Genomic DNA, 20,908 nt, shown 5'->3' with positions numbered 1-20,908 from the left:
TGACAACTGTTCCCAGGGGGCATCGTCTTCCCTGAACTCCCAACCTTTCCCAGGCCAACTGAGAGAAAGGCTTTCGGTTGAGAATTGCAGGTACTTGCAGTAGAGTGACGCTGGGGGCTGTGGTGGTATTTGGAGGCACCGACAACACCTGCTGTGATGAGAGGAAATACAGGCGAGAATGTGGTTTGACGAGAGTGAAAAGCTAAAAAATGGTGCTAGTGGAATGAGCCAAGGAAGCAGTTTGGGAACATGAGATGGATTGCCATGATGCCATGCAGGCTTGGGAACTTGGTGAAGGTTGGAGGCCGCACATTTATCGTGGTATCGGTCTCCCACTTAACCATAGCAATGGGTCATTGATAGAAGTTGTGAGAGGAGTCAGGGATGTGACTGTTCCCATTTACCTTAACAACTGCACAAACCTATGAGCACATCTCAAAAGAGACTTTGGACCAAGAAAAAATTTGCGCCTATCTTTTCAGATGAAGGACTCTTTTTTTTTTTTTAAGATTTTATTTATTTATTTGATAGAGATCACAAGTAGGCAGAGAGGCAGACAGAGAGAGAGGGGGAAGCAGGCTCCCTGCTGAGCAGAGAGCCCGATGCAGGGGCTCGATCCCAGGACCCTGGTATCATGACCTGAGCTGAAGGCAGAGGCTTAACCCACTGAGCCACCCAGGTGCCCACGGATGAAGTACTCTTCAGTTGGTTCTTTCTCCTAAATGTATTTAGGTTGTTGATTTTGTGACACTCATCAGAGAAGCTTGTATTTATATTATCCCATTGCTTTCAGAATTCCCAGTCTTTAAGTATTAGGAAGTCCCACAAGGTGATGAGGCCAAATCTCCTTCAGCACTGGACCCATGTGCCAACCCAGTATGTAATGGCAGATATTACATGAAAATACTATATAATTCCTGCCCTCAGAAGCTCTGAGACTTGCAGGGGTAGATTAAAAAGAGAGTGAAGAGATAAACAGGGCACAGTGGATTGAGTGCTGTGATAGAGATATATAGTAGATGCTCGATTAATATTTGCTGTGTGACTGAATGAAATGTGGTCCAATGTACCATTCCTCTAGTCAGGATAAGCTTATCCTCTAGGTTGTTATCTAGGTTCTTGACAAAATGTTACAAAAGCCGTGTCCTTAGATGAAGTTGGCAACTATGAATTTAGAGTGATTTCAAGGAAAGATGGAGATATTTGCAATCAGATGGTGAGAAGTTTTTCTTAATTCTTCTGTAAACACACTGGCCAAAACAAAAAGCACATTTGGATTCATAGTTTCCAAATTTGTTTTTATGAGAGGGGAAAATGAGGCACATGAGTCCTTTTCATTTCTGTTCATTAATTATCTCATGATTATTGAGCCATAGAGGTCACACTGCTTTTTTATGGCTATTAAACTTAACAGAGAAACATCATTTAGGTTTCAAGGAATCTAGCTCAGTAGTGATGAAATGTTTATGATCTGAAAATGATAAATAACTCATCTCACCTTGCTACTTCCCTAAAAAATGCAAATCTTTAGCAGCTAGATTTTAACTACTTTGCACTTTTTTTGTTAGCTATGCAATAATTTCTTAACATTCATTGGCATATAACTCTAGAAACAAATATAGAACAATTCTCATTCTTGCTCTGTCTCAAAGAGTTCACAATATTGTGTTTACCAACATCCTTTCATCCTTAAGATTTTCACTTTATTTAAAAAAAAGTAGTCAACATTATTCATCACTGATGATATTCATAAGAGTGTACTAGAGACAAATCATATTAGATGAAGAGAGGAAGGTCTCTGCCATCAAAATGTTCAGAGTCTTACAGGGGAAGACAGACCTATAAGCAGGAAAGAACAGTGATTTAAATATCATTGTAGACCAGGAAAAGAAGAGAAGAATCTGTGCCTAGTAAAATTAGTGGAGACTTTAAGAGGGCATCACATTTTACTTGGTCATAGGGCATGGAGAAAACATTTTGTAAATATCAGAGAGAAAGAAGGTAGCTTGGAAGTTGGAAAAGGAAGGGAGAAGTGGAAGCAGGAAGGACATTCCAGGCAAAGGTAAAGCAGATGTACAATCAGAGATCGTGACAGAGCACAGAATATTCTGGAAATAGATAAGCAGAGGCGGAAGCATAGGTTCCTGTGGAAAGGAAGAGCCAGGAGAAAAAACTAGAGCGGTAAGATAGGAAAAGATGATGAAAAGCTCTATGGGATGTGCTACAAGCTTTGTACTCCACTTTGCAGTGCAGCAGGGACTCAACAGTAGCGGAATACTGTTGACTACGCAGATACAGGATCGATTCCCACCCAAAACTTGGTTGAGATGCTGATCTCTCTCTCTCTCTTTCCTTTCCTCTCTCCCTCCCTCACACCACACACACACACACACACACACACACACACACACCAAGAGGATATGAAAAGATGTATCACTTACATAATGAGGCTTTCTGGGTAGAGCAAGGTAGCTCCAAAATAGGTCCCAAAAGGGCATGAGAGCACAGGAACAGAAGACTGACTTGCCAGTTTTGTGGTGGTTACGGAGTGGGGTGGGGGAAGTTTCCCATGTATTGGAAGCAACTTGTATGGTTTGAATTTCTCACTACCACCAAAGGAAGGTTAGGAAATATGTCTTATGCTTAGGAAAGACCAAACTGGGTGTTTTTGAAGCAGGTTTCTGAAACTGCTGCTTCAGAACTGTGAGCCAGCCTGCCACAATGGCAGTGTGTTATCACCAAATTCCTGTCAGGTTCTGAGTGTCGAGCTTGCTGGCTTTTCTGCTGACTTAGGACCTAGAGGTCCACAAGCGTGATTGCCTGAATGGTTATTTCTCCTCATATTTGAAAATTATGACATTTTGATAAATACTTCAATGTTTTCAGTTGTCATAATTGAAGATCTCTGTAGATCAAAAATTAGAATTCCCTAGGACTCAGTTATCTGCATGTTTGTCTATGTATGTATTATTTTTATTTTAAAAGAAAGCTTTAAGTCACTATCATTTTTTAAATCTTACACTAAGATACATTAAAACAAATATTCATATCCATTGGAATACCACTTAAGACTCTCTCCCATATCCCCAGAGGTACTCATTCCACATGTTCAACTTTCAGTAATATACTTAATCCTCAACTCTTCCTCTGTGTATTTTTTAAATTAATTAAACTATTAGATTTTTAAAAAAGATTTTATTTATTTGTCAGAGAGAGAGAGAGAGAGAGCGCGCGAGCGAGCACAGGCAGGCAGAGGCAGAGAGAGAAGCAGGCTCCCTGCTGAGCAAGGAGCCTGATGTGGGACTCTATCCCAGGACGCTGGGATCATGACCCGAGGCGAAGGCAGTTGCTTAAGCAACTGAGCCACCCAGGTGTCCCCATTCATTAACTTTTAAATGTTAGTATAATTAATGTACAGTGCTATTAGTTTCAGGGGTACAATATAGTGACTCAGCAATTCTATACATTACTCAGTGCTCATCATGCATGATAAGCATATTCTTAATTTCCTTCACCTATTTCATCCACTCTCCCACCCACCTTCCCTCTGTAAGGGGAGCTTGTTCTCTAGAGTTAAGAGTCTGTTTCTTGGTTTGCCTCTTTTTTTCCTTTGTTCATTTAAAAAAAATTTTTTTTAAATTTTTTCAATTTATTTATTTTCAGAAAAACAGTATTCATTATTTTTTCACCACACCCAGTGCTCCATGCAATCCGTGCCCTCTATAATACCCACCACCTGGTACCCCAAACTCCCACACCCCCACCACTTCATTTTTTAAAAAAAATTCTACATATGAGTGAAATCATATGGTATTTGTCTCTCTGACTGATTTCACTTAGAATTATACTCTCTAGATCCATCCATGTTGTTGCAAATGGCAAGATTTCATTCTTACTGCTGAGGCAGATTTAAGTTTTTAAACAATTTGAATACATTTTGGCACAGAGGTCAACTGCCAGGCTATGAGAACCTTGGGATGTGTACTCTTGTAGGTCAAGAAAAAAAAAATCCTGTGATGGGAAAACATCTGTTGATAGTGCTCTTGGATTCTTTATCCTTACTGGAAGATTCTGTTGATAATTAGATGTAATTAAATTCCTATTCAGTGATTGTGGCTTTTGTTTGTCTTATGGGTGAGGTATACCAGATAGTCTATATTTCTGACTCTGGAGTTAAAGTAAGGATATTCTTAGATGTGACACTATTTATTCCTCTTTACTTTCTAAGTTAGACCTGATCAAATGTTTGGAGGAAGAGTATATGACTTTACAAATTCAGTTTTCATAAAATGATGTTTTCAAACGTAGTGTTGACTCTGCTCCGTTAAAAGCAGATAATCGATCTTATTGTTTTATGTGCCACTGAATTCTGAGAGTACTTTATTCTATAATGTAGTAAATGATATGCCATTTCTTACTGACTAAAGAATTACACCTTATTTAAGCCTCTTCATAAGTCGGATTCTTCCAGTATGACTCATTTTATGAGAATTATTTTTGGAAACTGTATGCTGAAGTGTTTTTGGTATTATGGTATTATTTACCATATAAGTGGTTTATTTCACTAAATCCCTAGGGTGGGTTTCAGTTACAATGGAGGGAATACTCTGGATCCCATAAGAAGTACTGAGAGGCCAGTAACTGAGAGGAGCTGTTCCAGCAGCTTCCTATTGACCCGTATGCATCATTTATCTATTGCTACAATAATGCTTTGTAATAAACTACCAAACTTTAGTAACTTAAAAATCACAACCAGAGATCTGCTTCCAGCATGAAAGTGAGACATCTCCATAGACCAGTTCCCTAGAAAATTGGTGAAAATTATTTCTAAAATATTAGAACTGTTGGAAGTCTTTGGAGATGGTCCTAAGGGCATACTGCAAATGAAGAAATATTTAATCAACAAAATCTGTTAAAACTTAGGGGTTGCAGCAAGAGTGTATGGTGTCTGTACTGATGCCTACTCTGTTCTGCCCATCCCCCCCAGCTCAATGAAATGGAAGCCACACTCAAGATGGGTGTGGCAAAGGCACAGGGCTCCTTCTCCCTCCAACTCTTCCAACTCCTATCTTTGAGGGATGGGCAGAACAGCAACATTTCTCATTCTGCCCCCAGCTACTTCTTGCTAAGACTGAATTCTGGGCAGATATGGCTGAGAGATGGGGGCTTGCTTTTGCCTCCCAACCGCCACTCATGGGATGGAGGTTCTACGTTGGGTGTTGAGTGTACTGGGACCTTATCACACTTACAAGTACTGTCATCCACATATGAGTCACACGGAGAGTCAAGGAAAGAACTGAAGCTACTCGCCCTCCATAGGGGTTCAGCTCTTAAAGCAGGAGTGTCACTCAGAGAAAAATGTCCCGTTGTCCTTACCCCCAGCTTCAGGGCCAAGGCTCAGGAATTTTTGCCCTGGAGGAGAAGCAGGCCTTAAAACAGAGAATGCTGAATCCCTTACTGAGGGAGTTGACTTCATTTGCAACAGAGTATGGAGATGTTTAAACATAAGGGCACTCTCAAAAACAGTGGAAGTTGTGATGAAAAGCCACTGGGAAGAGATTGGCAGATGGATTGGAAATACAGGCAGAACCATAGACGGGCTGGTTTTCTGGAGAGTAACTGAGAAAGAGACACCTGGGAGGAGCCCTTTTGGGGGCAGAACAAATTTAAACATTGACCTTAGGAACTGATCCTTCAAGAGAACCTGGGTTTGATTGGTTCAGTCTGTGGAACAATTTACATCTCAGAGCATTTGTTAAAAACAGTAGAGCAATCAGCTAGTAATTTGTGGAGCTTAACAGTTGGGTGTGTTCAGAGAAAGAAACCATGCTACCAAAACCAGTGTCATCACAGGGTGACAGGGATCATACGCAGGTCTGCACCCCATGAGGAACAACATAAAAGGGTTCACAATGTGAAGGGAGGCTATAGACTCCACGATGGTAATCCAGCCAGTCGCTAAACAATTCAGTAGAGAAATCATAATAGGCCCTTGGTGGTGGAACCAATACTCAGAGTTGCTACAATATATTATCTAAAATTTCCAGTTTCCAACAACAAATTGTGGGACATGCAAGAAATAGAAAAATATGACCCATACACCAGAACAAGGGCCCTCAACAGAAACTTGTGAGGTCATCCAGAGGTAGGACTTAACAGACTTCAAAGTTACTCTTGTAAATGTGTTTAAAGGACTAAAGGAAAGTATGATTAAAGAATGATATGATTAAAAGAAGATATGATGACACTGCTACATCAAATAGAAAATGCCAGAGAATCATAAAGAGGAACCATATGGAAGTTCTGGTGGTGTTGAAAATTACAGTAACTGAAATGACAAATTCATTAGAGGGTGGACTAGTGGGTTTGAATTGGCAGAAAAAAGAAACCGTGAACTAGATAGAACATTTGAGATTTTTCAGTTTGAGGAGCAGAAAGGAAAATGAAGTTTTTCAGACTAAAACAAGCAACCCTAGGCAGTAATTAAAATCCACACTCCACCCCACCAGAAAAGTACTGGTTAAGGTAACTACATAATTTTAAAAGACAGTAGAAATGCATATTTATTTTCCTTTCTTCTTTTAATTGGTTTTAAAATTAGTTGTATATTGTGCACAAAAGATAGAAAAACATATGTTCCAATAACACAAAGGGCATGGGTGGAAACAAAGCTGTATTAGGTTAAGAAAAGGACTCCATATGGTGACTAGAATGGGCAGGAACAAATGAAGAGAACCATAGGTGACAAATAAGGAGGTTAATATAACAAAATCTGTATAAATACATGTTTGCTCCTCTTCTCTCAGCTTCTTTAAAGACACAAAGACATAAAATAATATAATAATTATGTCAATGTATTAGTAAGTCTATGAATCTACAATTTTAATATGTGTAATAGTAATAATACCACAAAAAGGGGATGTGTTGACTTTGCAGATCATGGCCGGGCTTACATAGCTAAGGCCTTAGAAGGGACAAGTCAGGGTGACTTGACTCAGCTCAGTATGGTCTCTCATCCTCTAGCTGACTAGCTTATGCTTATTGACAAACAGAAGTAGCTGTTTTAAGTGAGAATGAAAGAATACAAAGTTTCTTGAGGGCCAAGCCCATTACTGCCTGCTCTTACGTAGGCAACTTTATTTCCCCAAGTAAATGGAATGGCCAGTCCAGATTTTAGAAGTGGGGATATAGGCACCGTGTCTTGACTGGAGGGGCTGCAAAGTCACATTTTTCTTTTTTTCAAATGTGGCCACACAGAGTGAATGCAGTGAATGGGATCATTGTGGCCACTTCTGCAAAATCTGCCGTACAGTAGGACAACCATTCATCCTGCACTTGTTCCGTCATTCCGAACCGTTTTCTGTTTTATCCTTGGTTAATTAAAATACAGTTGACTCTTGATCAACATGGGTTTGAACTGTGCGAGTCCACTTATATGTGAGTTTTTTTCAAAAAATGTAGTACAATAAATATTTTTTCTCTGTGATTTCCTTAACCTTTCTTTAGCTTTATCTTAAGAACACAGTATGTAATACATATCACATACAAATGTGTGTTAACTGTTTTTGTTATCAGGAAAGCTCTCAGTCAACAGTAGGCTATTAGTAGGCAAATTTGCGGGGAATTAACGTTATGCATGGATTTTGTACTGCGAAGGGGTCTACACCCCCAAACCTCCATGTTGATTAAGGGTCATCTGTGTAATAGATATAAAAATCATGTTCATCCAGATATGGGAGATGGATCCAAGTTCCAAGAAGTCTGTTAAAGTCCAAACTTTTCATTGTTTGTGGGCAGATACAAGGTCATCTTTTTTTTTAAGATTTTATTTATTTATTTGACAGAGATCACAAGCAGGCAGAAAGGCAGGCAGAGAGAGGAGGAAGCAGATTTCCCACTGAGCAGAGAGCCTGATGCGGGGCTCGATCCCAGGACCCTGGGATCATGACCTGAGCTGAATGCAGGGGCTTTAACCCACTGAGCCACCCAGCAGCCCCAGATACAAGGTCATCTTAACCCCCACTCTTTTCTACAGTCATGTTTGGTCACATTACTTTTATTCAGCATACCCCAACTTACCCTGCCAGTTTAGGAAATAGCCATTCCCATCTTTCTGAAATGTTCATTCTCTCACCTCTTCTCTGCCTCATTCCCTATTCTTGTGCCAGGTCTCTGTTTCATTGTCCCTTCTTTAGAGGATATTCCTTGATTACTCCATCTAAGTTATATCTCCTCCTTGTATCTTAGAATAATTTATTTTTAATATACATTTTTAATGTAATGTGGTTCTTCATTGAGGATACTTTTGCCCTTTAGGAGACATTTGATAATGTATAGAGATACTTCTTTGCATCATGACTGTAGTGTGCTATTATCATCTAGTGGGTAGAGGCCAAGGATATTGCTAAATGTCCTGCTATATACAGGAACAGCCCTTGTGCCCCACAAGAAAGAATGGTCCAGCCAAAAACACCAGTAGTGCAGAGGTTGATGATCTCTGCTTGAGATCATGCATGACAACTTGGAATTACATATTTCTTTGGGTATCTGTCTTTTCCACAAGACTCGATGCTTCACAAGGGCAAGATAGTGTGTTTTGTTCAACATTGAACATCTAGCATCTCAGTGCTTGACATAAGGTAGAAGCACAATAAATATTTGTTAAATGAAAGAAGAGCAGGCAGGAGATAAGGATGAAAGAGAAAGACTTGATAATGAAAGTATATGAACGTGACCGTGTAGAGGATGCTGCCAGAATCCTCCCCACATGGTCGCATCACAAGCCCATTGCATGCATATTTGCCTGACTTTCCAATGTCAGGAGCTGCATTTCTTTGTGTGAGGGCTTTTATTAGGCTTTCCGAGCCCACTGCCCAATAACATGACAGTCCAGAATGCGGGGGCAGTATCTTCCCTTGGAAAGTGTTATCTTCTCGTGTCCCCTTAAGTTCTCCAGGGACAATAAGGTGATCAATAGTGGACATTTTGTTTGCTTCCTTCCCTTCCCTGTCTCAATTCCTCACTTCCCTGTTAGTTTCCTGGGAATACCTCCCATGGTAGGCTGAAAACTGGTTCCCAAAGATAACCAGATCCAAGTCTCTTGAGCTTGCATATGTTACCTTCTATGGCAAAAGGGAATTTACATATAGGATTAAGATAAGGATCTTGAGATGGACCATGATTCTGTATTATGTGATAGAATCTAAGTGCAAATTCACATGTCTGTGTAAGAGGGAGACAGGGAAATTTGACACAGAAAATGGAAATTGGACCACTGAGGCAAGATGAAGGAAGGGGGCAAAGACAAGAAATGCAAGGAATGTGGCTCTGGGAGCTGGAAAGTCCAAGAAACAGATTTCCCCCATAGCCTCCAGAGGGAGCATAGAATTGTTGGCAACATGTTTTCAGCCCAGTAACACTGTTACGGACTTCTTCCCTCCAGAACTGTAGGAGACTAAATATGTATTCTTTAAAGCCACCAAATCTGTAGCAATTCATTAGTGGTCATAGGAATCTGATACAGATGTTGGCACAAGGAAGTAGTTTACTGCTGTAATGAGTGTCTAAAAATGTGGAAGCAGCTTTGGACTTGGATAAAGGCTCTAGGCTGGAATAATTTTGAGAAGCATGATAGAAAATGCTAGATTACCTTAAACAGTAGAAATATGGATGTTAAAAATGCTGCTGGTGGGAACTCAAAGGGAAGTAAAGAGCACAGTGGAGAAAACCTACATTGTCTTAAAGAAGACCTAATACATCATAAATAACCAGCTGATGGAAATATGAATGCCAGAGGTGTTGCTGTTAAAGATTTAGAAAGAAACTGGGAACATCATACTGGAAGCTATATATATATATATATATGAAGATTTTATTTATTTATTTAACAGACAGAGATCACAAGCAGACAGAAGGGCAGGCAGAGAGAGGAGGGGTGCAGGGTGGGCAGGCTCCCCGTTGAGCAGAGAGCCCGATGTGGGGCTCAATCCCAGGACCCTGAGATCATGACCTGAGCTGAAGGCAGTGAGCCACCCAGGCGCCCCAGAAGAGGGGATTCTTATTATATGGTGGCAGAAATCTTGGCTGAATTTTGTCCTACAATTACACAGAAAGCAGAACTCATGAACAGTGAATCAAAGATTTGGTTGAGCAGATTCGAAGGCCTGTCCTTGTTTCTTCTTGCTACTCAGAGGAAAATGCTAGAGGAAAGTAAATTGAGATCAGCTGTTAAGCAAAAAAGAACCAGGACTTGAAGATAGGAGCCATTCTCAGCCTTTCTAGATTGCAAAACACAGTAAAATGAGAGGATTTGCTGTTAAGAAAGCATCCTGTGGAGATAAAAATTGAGCTTGTAGCTAGACACATCTTTTCTCTGAGGGATCAGATCAAAGTATTCAAACAGAGGGTTCTTTGAAGCGACATGGGGTGTGAAGCATGGATAACCTCAGCCACCTCAACAGAAGCAAGGAGCTGAGATGGCATTTTCCTGGCGGGAATCTATGAACACGTCTCTTGTCTATGGGCTTGAATCCCCATGACATACAGGGTGACTACACGATTTCTGATTATGTTAAGTCAGCACAAACAAAGCCATCTTTAACTGGGAGGGTAGATGAAAGGCAGCCATGGAACTCCCAAGATTTGCCCAGAGGAAAAGAAGCCAATAGAACTACTTAGCTGCAAACATGTGTTGCACTCAGAATAAAGGGAGGATGATTTTGAGGACAGAGCCCAGGGGCTAGAGGGCAGAGCTAAGGACGAAGGTCAGAGGGAGGAGCCACAGTTATTCCCAGACCTTGAAATGTGTCTATGTCTGTAGGTGTCCCTGCCTGATCGGCCCTCTTGGATCAGAGACTCCTTGTTTCCTTCTACTCTCTTTTGGATTGGAAAAGTCTGTTATCAGCTGTAAATGAACCAAAAATAAGGCAGAAACACAGACTCAGCGGAGAGGAAAATTAAAATGAGAAAAGAATGATGGGGCGCCTGGGTGGCTCACTCAGTTAAGTATCTGACTTTGGCTCAGGTTGTGATCTCCAGGTCCTGGGATTGAGCCTGGAAAGAGGCTCTGTGCTCAGCGGGTTGTCTGCTTCTCCTTCCCCTGTGGCCCCTCCCCCTGCTCATGCTCTCTCTCTGTTTCTGTTTCTTTTTCTCAAATAAATAAATAAAATCTTTAAAAACTGAGGAAAAAATGAGAGGAAACATCTCTTGGTGCTTTGGCTTCACCTAAGACATCCAAGAAGTCATGACTGGGATTAAACTAAGCCCAAGGTAAACTTCTCTCTCTCAACAATGTTTACCTGATGCTGATAGATAACTCCATGGCGCATCTCATTATGACTTCCAAAATGATCAAGAGATATTTTTCAAACAGTGTCAAATGAAGACACTTAAAATGGGTATGAAATAAATGTGTGTTAAAAGATTCTGTTTAATCAGCGAGGGAATGGGAAGATGCTCTGACTGGTTCATAGAGAATCCAAGGATTAGATACAGGGATATTAATCAAGAATATTTAAACGAATGTATAAATGGAGGTGAAACTGGTTTCATTCCATCATGTGGTGGGGGGAACAATGCAGTCTGTACTAGCCAAGACATTTTACATATTTATCACAAAACTGCAACTAACAAAGGATTGTAAAAGACCTCAAAGACCCTAGAAGGCTAGAATCAGATCATGTGGAATGGTGTCCTAAGACAGGGAAGAGTTTTCCACTGAAATATGTATTTATCTGTACAATGTTAAAATCAAGCAGAAAATGGCCATTTTCTCAAAATCAGGGTCCAGTCATTAGGGTGACCAAGTTCCTGTCATGGACATTTCTGGGCTGAGGCCTGATAAGGGCACAATGGGTACTGATGACATCTCAAAGTCTAGGATGTCACAAAGGCATCTCCCTGACCAATGAGGGGCCAGGCATGGGGATATAGTCGGCGGACGCGACTGCTGGTGTCTTGAGAAGCCTAGTCCAGCTGAACAGTCAAGTAGAGCTGACTGGAGCCCAAACCAGCCAACATCATGTCAGGAAAGAAAAACCATGGGAGCTCCCGTCAGACTCAAGCCCATCTTATAACAACTGAGCTCCGGTTCCCTGTGAGCTACGTGGACCGCCTCCTGCAGGAGGACCAATACACACATCGCCTGAGTTCATCCACAACCGACTTCCTCCTTGCCATGCTTGACTACCTCACTGACTACATCCTGGACCTGGTGGGCACTGAGGCCAACAACAACATGGTGACCGCCCCACAAGATGTGGAGAGAGCAGTGGACAGCGGTGGAGACCCCCATCCACACTTGAAGGATACAGCCTTCACACTGTTTGATGAGATGCCTGGATCCAGAAGAAACGGCTAAAGCCTGAGTTCCTGGAGACTTGTGGCAGTCCTCACAGCCTCAGTCCAAGCCAAGTCTTCTCATAGCTGAGGAAGTCTGGCTTCTGTCATCAGTAAATGATATTAAAGGACTTAAGATCCAGCACAATTTTTCTGACTGGTGTCCATTTCTGTGCTCCTGAGTGGGCGCTGTCTGTGGGACATCCAGGAGAAGATCTCCCGTGGGGAGGGGAGGGTGGACGGGGCGGTCGGTGTGGGAAGCTGGAGTCCGGCATTTCAGGGAGCGGTTTCTCTGGGGACAGCACGGGTGTGGCCATGGCCGGAGGGGCCGGTGGTGGGGCAGGAGATCTCCCACGGGGAGTGGAGGGCGGAAGGGCGGTCAGTGTGGGATGCTGGAGTTGGGTATTTCAGGAGCAGTTTACTGGGGACAGTGTTTGCCAGCGGGGGTGGTGTGTGGCCGTGGAGGGAGTAGGTGGCTGCGGGGGAAAGACTTCCTCCCTGGCTCTGAGCAAGTCCATGCCTGGGAGGCCAGGAGGTTGGCTGGGGAGCCGGGGTGGGGGGGCTCCTGGGCATGTTGAATTCCCAGAACAATGGTGGTAACCGGGGTGGGGCTGAAGGCTTTCTTCGTGATGGGGGGAAGCTGTGGAAGTCAGGAGGAGATGGCGTTTGGGGTGGGTAGAGAGGGTGGCGTAGCAGTTGGCGTGAACCTAATGAGACAGGGGCTTTCCACGAAGACAGAGGAGCGATGGGAAACCATGAAGAGCATATGGAAAGGAGACTTGCTCAGGTTGATTTCATTCCTTTAGACCCGGCCTCATTCCAGAAAAGGACTTGAGACACAGATTATTAGTGCTGTGATGCCCTGTGGTGTATATCCTTCTTTCCTCTCTTGTGGACACTGGTAAATTAAGTGGATACACACACACACACACACACACACACACACACACATACATGCATACATACATACACACACATACATACATACATACTACTCTCTGGCCTAAAACAGGCAATTCAGAGATTTCTTAATAGCTGCCTGTCTCCCTCCTCACCCTCCCTCTGCCTCCTTCCACCATCTGTCAAAGTGTGGAGCTGGCTTTGCCTTTGTCTACTTCACAGGAGTGTCCTGACACTAACAGCATCAAGGTCATCAGGATATGTGCTTGTAGAAATCCAAGGAACTTTTCTTGCTCCCTAATGCCACTCAGCCCCATATTTTCAGAAACCTCACTGTCAAGACGTCCACCCCACAAAGTTGTGGTATGTTATAGAGAGCCAGGACGTCCTCCTAGCCTTAGCCAAGTTTAACGGTTACTCTTCTGTTCATCCGAGTAACCAGCAGGCCTCCAACAGCAGCTGCAGGTGAATCTCCTTCCCAGGAGGATCACAGGATAGCACCAGCATCGGCACCTCATCCCTGATGGGGCGCATCTTTGCACCCCAGGCATGGTTTCTTGTATTTGGTGTCCTTCAGCCAACATGGAGTGCCTCCAGGGTGAGTGATGCTAGGGAGTCAATTGTTATGCTAAGATCTTGGTATGTTGGTTACATAGCTGATTTTTAGAAGCTGTTGATTTTGGCTTATGGCAGTGCCTTGTTTTGACACAATATAGTCTCCTGGGACCTCTACCAGAAGGCGCAGCTAAGGAGGAATTCATTAAAGGCCAGAGATGTGAGAGTATGTACATAAGTTATGTCCGTGTAGCAGACCCGTGTGGTCAGGAGGTCACCTCACGGTCCGTGCAGTAGTGGACACTAATGGTCCCTGTGACACCTGTAGGGAGCCAGGCTTCTCGGGCTCACTTGGATGATCTGATGTCTGAGGTAGAGTTTGGAGTTTGAGCCTTAGTGACTTTATGTTGGCGAGCCCTCTGCAGTCACGAGGGCATGGGAGAACCGGGCAGGGCAGTGCCGCCGTCCCTTTAAGAGCTATGCTTCTGTTGTGCTTGTGGGTTTCCCAGGAAACATGGAGGCCATGATCAGTAGAGCATGGGTGTAAATGCAGCACCCCGCCATGTCCCCCTCCTACATGGGCACAGGAATCCTATACTGGGGGAGGAAGGCAGGCAGAGACTGACAATCGCTGCCCTTGGGAAAGAATGAGCCACCTGAGTTTAGGCCCTTTGTGCATTTCCAAAAGTGGGAGGTGGAGGATGGTGAGGAACGGTTAACTCTAGCTCGGGCCCTGGAGAGAGGACACCATTGATGACTAGTGCCCTGTTGGGAGTGGAGATGGTCTGGGAAGGATGTGGCTGCCAAACCAGGTCTGTGATCAAGGCAGTATCGGGACAGGCTGGGGTCCGACACAGGTTATCACAGCAGACAACATAATGTGTGAGAAGAGATGAGCCCAGAAGCCAAGCCTGAGGGGAACCTGGAGGGTTGCGTGGCCTTGGGGAGGGTCATGTGGGCTTGGGATTGGCCTGAGCACAAGGCCTGGACGCTAGGCTGGCCTCTTACTGAGAACAACCTTTGAGAATCGTGGCGTTTGAAGGCCCAGGCTCCTTTAGTCCCTGAATCTGACAGATCCTACAGAAAGTGGTCAGAGGGAGACCACCTAACTATTTAGAAAGAGCCTTTGGAGCCCCAAAATAAGATTCAAGAATGAGAAGCCTATCTATAAATATCAATAAATCATTTGCCTAAAGAACAAATTACAAAAGTGACTGCTCGCAGACATAATGGAGGTGTGCAGATGGGATCATTAGGCCTATAATGACTCTTTCAAAGGAAAATCAATCAGCTGCCAGCATTTAAATATCAAGAACTTTTAACCTGAAAACTTCCATTGCTGACTCCTCTGGTGAAATCACAATGTCTGGGCACACATGTGTATGTCATGTGACACTGACTGGCTGCTGTCCCATTCATACTGGGTCTCTCTGTTTTGTCCCAGTGCTCACCCTTCCTTGCTGGATCTCATATATGACCCTGTCCACTCATTTACAATACTCATTTGGCTTTTAAAGTTCCTTGAGTTCATCATCCCCATCATAATTTAATTGTAAAACCACAGTTTTCTGAAGGAGGAAATTTTCTCTTTCAATAAATATGAACAGCACAGGGCTTGTCAAAATTGTCTTTGCTATGGGGCCAATATATTCTGTTGTTCAAATTCACTGCGAGCTGACAGGTGGTCATGTTTTAGTAGGACTATAGCAGAGTTCATGTTAGACTCTACTTGAGTTCGTCATCTGAACTAGCATAAACTCTGTTCAGTGAGAAGACTCCATTCACTTAATGTTATGGCAAAACCTGACTGCTCTAAAGGTTACTGGATGCCGACCATTTCCCACCCTGCTGTAGCTGATGGGTAACAGATACTTTCATGGCCTACAGCAGCCCCAAATCACATTTGAGTAGCACTATCAGAGTGATTTTTATTTTATCTTATTCTTTAAGGACTGTGGTTTTGAATCTAGGGAAAGGCAATGAATAGGACATGAATTTGGCTGTTCCGTTTAGTGTTTCTGCTTCAGAGTCCTTCATGAAAACAGTAGCTTGGTCTGTCATGTATTTAGCATTCCAGAATCACTGTGGGGAAATCCTTCCAAACTTCATGTGTTTAAACAAACTTTACTAAAGGAAATCAGTGTGCAGCAGGGAGGCAGTTTAGATACTGTGGTTGTGTGATATCTTGGCTTCTGCCACATAGGATGGAAGCAGTTGACCAACTTGACCGTGGAGGAGAGGGTGTTCATGATGTATTGGGACAAAATAGTGACAGAAGAGGGAGGAAGGTCTGGTTCTGGTCTCCCATAGGTGTGGTTTACTTGGGGTGGGGGTTGGGCACATCAGCTTCCACAGCTGTCAGATGAGGAAGTTGGACTAAATTGATTCAAAGGTCTACTCAAGGCATACAATTGCCAGTCTGAGCTTTTCCTAAGAGAAGTCCATACTGACAGTGGAGAAATGGGGTTAAAGGACAGGGATTCTTTCTGAGCATCTCCATGTTACAGTGGGGCCACTGAGGCCCAGAGATGATACTCCACTCTCCCAATGTCACATGGCAAGTTGGTAGAACAGCAAATATGACAGTCACATTCTGGTAACTTTGCTGAGGCCCCGCTGCTACTGAGAAATGAGCCTGAACATATAAAGTGTTTAATGTTCTCCTCTGGGATACAGAAGATAATCTCTTCAACAAAGGGTTGTTAAGGTCTCTTGGACTTCTAGGAAAGCACTAGGAACAACTCACTCCCTAAAACTGTCCCTTCTGTTTTATTTGGAAAAGGCCAGACAGGTTGGGATCAGAGGACTGATCTTCTGCTACAGGTCTTTGAGCTTTGCGAATCCTGCTTCCTTTTGTTCCACTTGTGAATCTTGTCCCACTGAACATTGTGAGAGCCATTCCATGAACCCATCTCCTTCTCAAATAAGGTGTTCTTGAAATTCTCACTCTGTCTGCTGACGGGGTCTTAAGAGTGATTATGTGATGACATCAGAAGCCTGTGATTAACAGTTTATTCTGGAAGCATCTTGAAGTTACTATCTTTTTTTTATGGGGTTCTGAGACCATCCTTATTTGTTGAAGACAGTCTCTGAGCTGTAGATGATTATAGTGCCTTTAGAGAAGCCTCAGTGTAAAGCAGATGACAAACTGGAGGAGACAGATACTTATGGCTGAGATTAACTTACTGATAATTTTTATAAGTAAAAATTTGTGATGGCACCAGAGTAGTGAAGCTACAGGTGGAATCACCTTTTTTTTTTTTTGTCACGCGTGAAAGAAGATAAGAAAAGAGTTTTTGACCCAGTGTCTATAAAGTGTAATGATATAACCAAAAATGTATGGTATAGGTCCTAGACTTAAGGATTTTAATAAAATCCCATTGGTGTATTAGAGTTCTCCAGAAAAAAAAAAACTGAACCAATAGGATATGTGTGTGTGTGAGAAAGGATATGATTGGGTCATGCAGTTATCTGGTCTGACAAGTCCTAATTGTGTAAGGTAGGTCAACAGGCTAGAAACTCTAGCCAGGTTTCTTTGTTACAATGTGGCTAAATGTTTCTCCAAGAAACCCCAGTTTTTGCTCTTTGGACTTTCAACTGATTGTATGATGCTAATTTCCTTTTCTTATAATAAACTGATTGTAGATGTTAATCTCATCCGAAAAGTGTAGAACTGCATAGGCTAGCAAAGTTGACACATGGAATTTAACCATTATTATAGGTAGGTTTGATGCATATACTTTGTCAAAAAGCACTGGCCTATAAGATGCTGAATTGAGATTTTATGAGGAAGGTTGCAACCAAATATTTCAAAGTAATAACTGAAATGATGGCTGATAACACTATCGTTTTGTTACCCAAATCACCAGCAGGACTCTGATAATTAGAAACATCTCATGGACAGTAAGGCCACTGACAGGTCTCTAGAAACTGCCCATACAGGATAGAACATTTGAAACACATTAGTTATTTTCTGTATTAATATTTAGCCTTGGGAAGTCTGAGCACATCTTTTGATTTGGGAATTTTCTGCGCAAATCATCAGTAGCAATATGTCCAATAAATCTAATTATTTCTAGCACTTCTCTTTTTTATAATGTGAAAAAATAAATCTTTGATTTTCCAGGGGCCCTGCGAGGAATCAGTTGAAAACCAAAGGCAGTTCTCAGTGCAAAAGATACTGCAAAGTATTATTTTATTTCAATTTTCATTTAAGATTGTATTTCGGGAATGCTAAAATAGAATGCCACGTGGACATTTGCATGCTTAAGGTAGAATCATGAGGGCCTGAGAACGTGAATGCTTGTAGTTTGGCTATCTACTAATTCAGTGGCAAGGTGTAAGTAAATATAGAACAGTCCATTAAGTAAAGTCCGTAAAACTTTAGAAATGCAGAACTATTGTTTCTTTTCTTTTCTTTTCTTTTTTAAAGATTTTATTTATTTATTTGACAGGTAGAGATCACAAGTAGGCAAAGAGCCAGGTGGAGTGGGGGGAGCAGGCTCCCTGCTGAGCAGAGAGCCTGATGTGGGGCTCAATTCCAGGACCGGATATCATGACCTGAGCCAAAGGCAGAGGCTTAACCTACCGAGCCACCCCGGCGCCCGTCTTTTATTTTATAGAGAATAATCAAAGACATGTTGAAGTCAGAACAAAGGGATTTTCTGTCGAGATACAGAATCTCTGCTCCTTGGGCAGATTTTATATAAAATAAAATGGGAGGATGAAATAGGGCTTTCTAAAATACTCAGGTCCTATTTGGTGGAATCTGGTCATGTTCCTTTGTATCTTGCAAATGGGACTTTGTAGTTGTAAGTTAAAGACAGTGAGGTGGGAAGATTATCCTGGATAACTGAGGCTGGCCCTAGAAATCAAAGCGCCCTCCTAAGAAGGAAGCAGAGGGAAATTTGAATACAAAAGCAAAAGGCCATGTGACAGCTGAAGCAAGGCACAGCACTGCTGGCTTTGAAGATAGAAGAAGCTGTGGGACGCCTGGGTGGCTCAGTTGGTTGGACGACTGCCTTCGGCTCAGGGCGTGATCCTGGAGTCCCGGGATCGAGTCCCACATCAGGCTCCCAGCTCCATGGGGAGTCTGCTTCGCTCTCTGACCTTCTCCTCGCTCATGCTCTCTCTCACTGTCTCTCTCTCTCAAATAAATAAATAAAAAATCTTTAAAAAAAAAAAGATAGAAGAAGCTATGACTCAAGAAATTCAGCTCTAGAAGCAGGAGAAGGCAAAGAAATGGATTCTACCCTAGATCTTTCAGAGGTCAGCCAACATTGTCTACACCTCGATGTTAGCCTGGTGAAGTGGATTTCAATGTATGACCTAGAAGAAAATAAATGTGCATTGTTTAAAGCCACCAAGTCTGTGGCAATTCGTTACAACAGCCATAGGAAACTAACACAGGTGAGGAGTAATGTTGTCACCTCCTCTGGAGAACAGACCCACACTCCAAGAAAACTCAGCCTTTTCCACAGAGAACAAACTGAAGTCTCATGGCTTCAATGTATCGTTTGGTTCTGACGGGCCCAGGAGCTCTTTCTGAAGATCTTATAAACAAACCCACCGGAACTGATCCAGATTTTGAAAAAAATAAAATGAACAGCAAGAAAAACACAAAGTTAGAGATAGAAAATGACCATTATTAAAAATTTAAATTAGAAAAATAACATTAACAAAGTACTATCTGTACTTTGGATTCACCTAGAAGAAATGCGACACTCAGCTGAGAATGAGGTACACTTACGTGTCTACAAATGTGTACCTGGCTCTCACAGGTGAACCCCCTGGGCATATCAGTGTGATCTTCAAAACAGAAGGTATTTTTGAGAGAGAGAGAAAGCGTGTGAGCATGACTGAGCAGGGTTGGGAGCACCCGGGAAAGAATCTTCCGCAGGCTTCACAGAGTCTGACGCAGGGCTTGATCTCACGACCCTGAGATCATGACCTGAGTCAAAACAGAGTTGAATGCTGAGCAGACTGAGCCACCTACCTGCCCCCAGGAGATATTTTCAAACAGAGTAAAATCATGACCCTTACACAGATATGAACTGGAAATTCGTTAGTTTTTTTTTTTAACTCATGAGGAACTGGCAGATATTGTAACCAATTCAAAAGAGAATCCAAAGAATATAGAAATATAATATTTAAATGTGTACATGGGGAAAAGTGGTTTTATTTTGGACTCTACTGGACAGCATTCCGTATTTCTGTTGGTGACCAGCCGTTTACAAAAGGCTGTAAGAGAGCTCAAAGACGATGCAAGGCTAGAATCTGGTAACCAGGAGTGGAGTGTCCTGAAGACAGGGCACTGATTATATTGAACATTCATTTCCTTTTTAAAGCTAGGCTATTAAAGTCACCTAGAAAATGTTCCCTCATACAGAGGGTTCAATCAACATGGAGACCAGGTTTCCATCATAGACGTTTCTAGGCGGGTCCTGATCAGGGCCCAGTGTCATCAATGACATCACAATGTCCGAGTTGCCTTAAAGGCAGCTCCCGGGCCAGTGAGGGGCACAGTGGGCAGGAGCGAGCACTGGTATCGCGACAGACCCAGGCCCCCGGCACCATCAGGCAGGGCCAAACCCAGCTACCATCATGCCTGGGAGAAGAAGCCCCTGGCACTATCCTCGACATAGGAGGCACAGTCTGTCCCGCTCCATGAGAGCTGAGCTCCAATTCCCGGTTAGCCGCGTGGACCGCCTCCTGAGAGAGGGGCGCTACGCTCAGCGCCTGAGCTCATCTACACCGATCTTCCTCACGGGCGTTCTCGAGTACCTGACGGCCAACATCCTCGAGCTGGCCGGCCAGGAGGCCCGCAACAACAACAAGATCCGCATCACCCCAGAGCACGTGCAGAGGGCCCTGGGCAGCCACCAGCACCTGAGCCGCCTCTTTGAGGACAGCGCCTGCCCTCAGGTGGAGGGGGTGCCCCAGCCCATAAAGTGCTGCGGCCTGGGTCCCAGAGCCAACAACCTCATCTAGTCCCCGGCCCCGCGCATAGATGAGGGAGGCCTGCTCTTCTGTCAGCAAAAGCCATTAAAGGACTTACGATCCAGTGCAATTTTTCTGACTGGTGTCCGTTTCTGTGCTCCTGAGTGGGCGCTGTCTG

The 20,908-nt window shown here is 43.1% G+C and overlaps 2 protein-coding genes across 2 annotated transcripts; both read left to right on the top strand.

Annotated features, from left to right (window-relative positions):
- Positions 1-12,019: 12,019 nt before the first annotated feature.
- LOC122897474 (huntingtin-interacting protein M) lies at positions 12,020-12,358 on the top strand. The gene has a single exon (XM_044235742.1). It carries the CDS (start codon positions 12,020-12,022, stop codon positions 12,356-12,358), a length of 339 nt encoding a protein of 112 aa, XP_044091677.1.
- Positions 12,359-20,394: 8,036 nt separating this feature from the next.
- On the top strand, positions 20,395-20,781 carry LOC122896954 (histone H2A-Bbd type 1-like). The gene has a single exon (XM_044235061.1). The coding sequence runs from the start codon at positions 20,395-20,397 to the stop codon at positions 20,779-20,781; it is 387 nt and encodes a 128-aa protein (XP_044090996.1).
- The last annotated feature ends 127 nt before the right edge of the window (positions 20,782-20,908 follow it).

This window comes from Neovison vison, chromosome X, assembly GCF_020171115.1.
Source record: "Neovison vison isolate M4711 chromosome X, ASM_NN_V1, whole genome shotgun sequence".
In the NCBI taxonomy this organism is placed as follows: Eukaryota; Metazoa; Chordata; class Mammalia; order Carnivora; family Mustelidae; genus Neogale; species Neogale vison.
This window is presented reverse-complemented; position numbering and strand designations above follow the sequence as displayed.